The 6,000-nt window shown below is 40.5% G+C and overlaps 1 protein-coding gene across 1 annotated transcript in view; it reads left to right on the plus strand.

Moving 5' to 3' along the window:
- rad51b (RAD51 paralog B) overlaps nucleotides 1–4,539 on the plus strand; it is a 29,590-nt gene extending 25,051 nt beyond the window's left edge. Inside the window, exon 10 of the mRNA XM_089022339.1 lies at nucleotides 3,623–4,539. Coding sequence (XP_088878465.1) covers nucleotides 3,623–3,746 — 124 coding nt within the window. The 3' untranslated portion in view covers nucleotides 3,747–4,539. The remainder of the gene's footprint in view (nucleotides 1–3,622) is intronic.
- Nucleotides 4,540–6,000: the final 1,461 nt, after the last annotated feature.

Here is a 6,000-nt window from a genome sequence, read left to right on the forward strand (position 1 = left end):
CACTATCTGGTGGAGCATATACATTCATTAATGTCACCCTCTCTCCTTCCATCGTCCCTTTGACCACAATATACCTGCCTGCTTTATCTTTTAGTTCTTTGTCAATTTCAAATTTCACTGTATTTTTTATTAATATAGCCACCCCTCTCCTGTGGCTTTCTTTAAATGAACTATAGAATGTATTAATGTATCCATATCTTTTAAATTTCTCATGTTTTTGTGATGTTAGGTGTGAGTCTTGTAGGAAAATGACTTGTAGCTCTTTACGGATTCGAGCATTCTATTCGTTTCCTCTTTCAAGTCCGTGTTTTCACTCTGTTTCTCGTTCTTCTTCTTTTTGTCCTTTCCTTTTCCAGTCTGAGTTTGATTCATATCCATTTTGTTCGAGTTGTTGTTTTCGTTTCTTTCCAGCCTTTTTTCCCTTTTTTTTTGCTCCTTGGCCGGTAGCTCCGTCTGTTTGCTGCTTACCGTCTCACTGGCATACCGGAAGTCCGATCGTTTTTATTTTTAGTTTGAACTGTAATTATACCACAAACTATAATTCTAAAACAATATCTTGTTATTTTAAACTTGTCCTTTTAACATTACTCTTATAAATAAATGCCTTTCATAAATGATTTTGGGAAAATTAACTTTTTACTGTGTCATCGGCTTTTTTTGCCCTCTTTAGTCCATGTTCTCTCTCAGATGTTTTTTTTTTTTTTTTTGCCTGATGTTTTGTAAACAACTGATCCAATGATGTTTGCTATTTTTATATCCTTTGAAAATGTCCAAGGCAAAATTAAGAAGGTGAGTGATCAACCTACTCTTAAACACTTTTTCTGTTATTCGTGTTTACGGAAAACTTTTGGAAAATCTATGGTCTAAGGGGCGAATGACAGTACATAAAGACACATTGCTATGTACAGCAGGGCTGTCAGTCATTTTTTGCCGCGGGCCATTGTGGAGTTATGGTTTCCTCTCAAGGGCCGTTATGAATTTGGGGAAGCCATTAGAATGTTTAATCCCCTCCACATATTACATATAGAGCGTACAACAAATTAATGAATGACTAGTTTTCAATTCTGAAATAAAAAAAATAATGACTTGAGTTGCTGAGTTGCTGAGTTACTGTGGTTTGCATCCAAAAATGACATTTTGGTTAGGATTTTAGCAAGCATCATGGAATTTCACAAGTTTGATTTGCTTTCACGGGCCGAATAAAATGATGTGGCGGGCCGCATTTGGCCCCCGGGCCTTGACTTTGACACCTGTGATGTACAGTATCTACATACATTGACACACGCTCTTACCTAATGGGACGGCAGAAAAATATTAGGCAATAGCCAATAGGAGAGCAGTTAGGAGAGTCACATTCCATAAGGACTGGAGGAAGGAGTGTGAGCCTATCTTTCATAGGCTTATTCCCAGGGACGGACTTCTCTTCCTGTGGAATGAAAGTCCAGTTAGGCATCCTTTTCCAAAAAAAGGCCGGTTTCATCAGCATTAAACACTTGATGAGGAACGTAGCCTTCTTCTTCGACCATCTTGAGGAATGATTCCTTATAAACTTTGGCCGTTTTATCGTCAGAACTGACTGCTTCACCATGACGAATGACACGATGAATCCCTGTACGACGCTTAAAGTTCTCGAACCATCCATGGCTAGACTTGAAATCATTAATGGATGACAAACTTCCAGGTAGCCTCTTGACGATATCTGAGTGAATTTGCCGTGCTTTCTCGGCGATCTTTGCTTCACTCACACTGTCGTTGGCTAGCTGCTTTTTGTTAATCCAAATTAACAGTTCTTCAACCTCTTCTATTGCTCGAGACCGTTGCTTAGATCAGGGGTCCCCAACCTTTTTTGCGCTATGGACCGGTTTAATGTCAGACAATATTTTCACGGACCGGCAGATAAATACAACAAAATAAAATGATACGACAGGCATGAAAACTGTTTTTTTTTCTTAATATAATAATTTCTTTCTAAATATAATAATAAACGTGAATCCATTGTGTATTTTTATACAACTTTATTAGCAGAGTCCTAGTAACATCGCGCCAACAACAACATATGTAACATCGTCTCTGCCCCTTAACGCTCTATGGTCACCATGGTAATGTTTAGAATCAGAATCAGAATCAGAATACCTTTATTCGTCCCGCAATGGGGAAATTTGTTTAAACGTGCCTTCAAAATAAAATACACCACAAAAACAACTCCAAAGCGCATGAAAAATACAACTCACTACAACTGAATCAATGGGGCCCCTGAGCGTGTTTCTCTGCAACGAGACGGTCCCATCTAGGAATAATGGGAGACAATGACACCCGAAGTTCTTGCTTACGTCCAGTCTACTCCGTAGTTTTGTTTTGGTTGCTGTCACTGCAGAAAACCCCGCTTCACACAAATAAGATGTCGGAAACTGGAAGGGTTTCAGTGCTGTTGTGGCGATCTCGGGTATCTGCCATCACTTTAATCCAGAACACAGGCAGAGTTGTTGTCTCAAACATACTTTTAAGTCCGCCATAATTTGCTAACTCCAGCAGTTGTTCTTCCTCTTGCACAGGCATGCTGGATTCACCTGGTTTGTTGACAAATGGGTTGCGGATCCATTCCTTGGCAGTTCATCAATGAAGGCTCGGGCTCAGTCTTTTCCAAAAACCCCGCCAATGTTTGAAACATGTCAAATAAACTGCTATCCACGCGCCATCCCCACAAATCCAGTTTGGCTTTAAATGCAGCTATTTAATCAGCCAACTTGAAGACAGTTGATGTGACAGATTGAGTTCATTGATCAGGTTGAATATGTCTCACAAGTAAGCAATCTTTGCGACCCATTCCTCGTCACGGAAATGCGCTGCAGGCGGTGACTTTTCATTTTTCAAAATAAAACATAGTTCGGACTCAGATAATAAATAAAACGGAAATTCTGTAAATTTTTTATAATTTCTGCGCGGCCCGGTACCAAATGACCCACGGACTGGTACCGGTCCGCGGCCTGGGGGTTGGGGACCTGGCTTAGATAACACAGAAACACCTTTAGCAACACAGCTTTAATAGCTTCTTTGTTCCAAAGGATGGTAGAAATGGTCGAACCACCATGGTGGGTCGACTTAGCATACAGGTACTGGGATAGCTAAGTCACACTAACGCACACCTCGTTCGTGTTTCTCGATGATCTCCTTCCTCTGCTCGACCGTAATTTTCTTTTGTGTCCTCTTCATCTTAACACTTGCCTGTGGTGGGGTCGTTTTAATATCAAAAGTACTCCAGTCAATAGCAAACCTCAAAGTGGAAAACTAGTCCTGCGGCCACAGTGGCACTGTTCGGTCGAGTGGTTTGGTGTTCTTCTGCCGAAAACTAGTCCGCCACCCACCGTGGCGCTCCGTGTGTTTCCCGAAAACTAATTTGTATGCCAAGATTATATTCTCGTGAATTTAATGTTCGTAAGGCGAAATGTTCATTAGCTAAAGCGTTTGTTAGCCGAGGTATCACTGTCCTGTATGTGACTCCTTTTGACTTGAAAAAGACAAGCTTTTCGGACACTTGAAAAGGTTACAGAAATGCCACCGTTTTGACAGTTTATGTATCATGCATCCGATTGTCCTCTCAGCTCCAAATGTATTTTCCTTGCAGACTGTATCTGAGAAAAGGCAGAGGACAAACCAGAATCTGTAAAATCTACGACTCACCATGCCTGCCAGAGGCGGAAGCCATGTTTGCCATCAATGCCGACGGTGTGGGAGATGCTAAAGACTGAGGTGGCGGTGCAGCAGACAGTAAGCGTTTTCTTACTCGTCTGATCAAAACTCTAAAAACTGGAATGCCAGGAAATCTATTCTTTGTTAAAATTGACGTGAAGGTGTTATATGGGTCTTCTAGCAAGGTTTGTAAAGCAGCAAGGTCATTAAAATATGGAAGAGCGCCTTTACTCTGTGTGTGTGTGTGTGTGTGTGTGTGTGTGTGTGTGTGTGTGTGCGCGCGTGTGCGTGTGTGTGTGTGCGTGTGTGTGTAAAAATAGATCAATATAATTTGCGTGGAAGATCACAAAAAAGAAACAATTGAAATGTGAGATTTTCTTTCTGTCTTTGGGAAGTAGCTGCTGTGTGATGTACACTGTGGTAAATATTGCTTTGGATGAGTCAACATTTTTCTGAGCATGCGCCTAACAAGTGATGTCATCATGTTTTGGAGATGATATCCAGGCTTTTGTTACGTTAAGTTGATGACAGCAAATCTGATGTACAATTGTCTGGTAGTCCGGGTGAGATTTGTGTTCCAAGTGTTCATATTCACAAATGCGGTCCAAGTAGTGATCAACTCATATTACTAGAAATGATGAGCTGTGTTGTGTATTTTTTGTTTTTGATTTTTTTTTTTTTTTTTTTTTTTTTGAGAAGCGGGGTTTGTGTCAGCGTTGCTCCAGAGTCCGTTGAGCCATTGTCGGGTTTTGGTTAAAGAATTCCACTTGAGATGGCTGATTTATTTATATTCTTGGGTTAATTTCTCTTTTGAATAAATATTTTATTCTGGCCAGTTCCTACCTTGCAAAGCTTTTGTGCTTCTCTTCTTATAAGGACCGACCACACACAGCATGTTTTGCTCATGTTACTTGTTCTCTATATACGTCGACACAAAAAAAAACCCACAGTTGTCCTTCATTCAAGCCTCATTTTCACAACAGTTGGGTAGACACAAAGAACACCACACAATACACACTTCCTTGGGTTCCAGTAATGCAACCAAATGAGGACACCCAGTTGTTTTACAATAATTTGAAGCATACATTGACACACAAGGAACTCAGCTAACGAACTTAATTGGTTCCCAGAAAGTGTGTGTGTAAGGCGAATAGTTTGTTTGTCAAACATTTATTTTCCATAAGAAACCTCGACGCACACTGCAGCCCTGGTTTGGAATCGCTGTCTCTCAACTGCAAGCCATTCTACTCGCCACGTGAGTTCGCTTCCTTTATTCTCGTTGCCGTGTACATCGCGCCACAAGCTAATGCTAACGCGTGTATACAAACGCTAGCGGACCATGTAAACCATCTCGAACTAAAATATCCAGAATCACCCCTGATCATTTTGGGCGATTTTAATCAAACACGTTTAAACCGTGAACTTCCCAAATATAAGCAGCATATTGACTGTTTCACCAGAGGAGAAAACCCTCATCAGAACTATTTGAATCATATTCATAACTGGATGAGTAAAGAGAAAGCATCTTCTCCGAATCTGAAGCCATTGTTTTGATTCTCGAGCAAGGCAAGACGTCTTGGCGTGACGTCACGAACAAGGGGGTGGGACCTTCTGAAACTGGCCATTTCCGGATTCATTTTGAAGTCATTTTTATTGGTGTTTTTCATTTAACTAAAAATATCAGCCTGCCTGATTTGGGTATTTTAGATGCTATAAAACGTTTTTCTGATGTCAGTGGGAAACAAAAAAAATGGTGCCGGTTGTCCTTTAAATGTAGTGTGTACAAACCTCATAGCACAGTAAGAACACTACAACCCAATTTATTAACTGTCTTTCAAATGTGAAAAATATCCCTGATTAGTTAATAAATTCGTCTCAAGGAATATGGCGTTTACATACTATTTCGCAGATACTTGGAGGAGGAAATGGAAATAGATTAAAATAACATATGCACTGTGATGAACAAGATTATTCTAGATCATTGTTACACAGCACTCAAAGGCGCATACCGGTCTGTTGCGCATGCAGCATTGGGTCTTTCTGACCACTATTTAATCCACTTAATTCCCACATACAAACAGAAACTCAAATGTGTAAAACCGGTAGTCAAGACAGTTAAAACATGGACAGGTGAAGCAAAGTTATCGCTACAAGAATGCTTAGACTGCACTGATTGGAGCGTCTTTGAAACTTCAACGGGCACATTGGATGAATACACAGACACTGTAACATCATACATCAGTTTCTGTGAGGACATGTGTGTACCAACAAAGTCCTTCCGCTCAGTCAACAACAACAAGCCATGGTTCACTC

Source organism: Hippocampus bargibanti, linkage group LG19 (assembly GCF_051943395.1).
Source record: "Hippocampus bargibanti isolate YZ-2025 linkage group LG19, ASM5194339v1, whole genome shotgun sequence".
In the NCBI taxonomy this organism is placed as follows: domain Eukaryota; kingdom Metazoa; phylum Chordata; class Actinopteri; order Syngnathiformes; family Syngnathidae; genus Hippocampus; species Hippocampus bargibanti.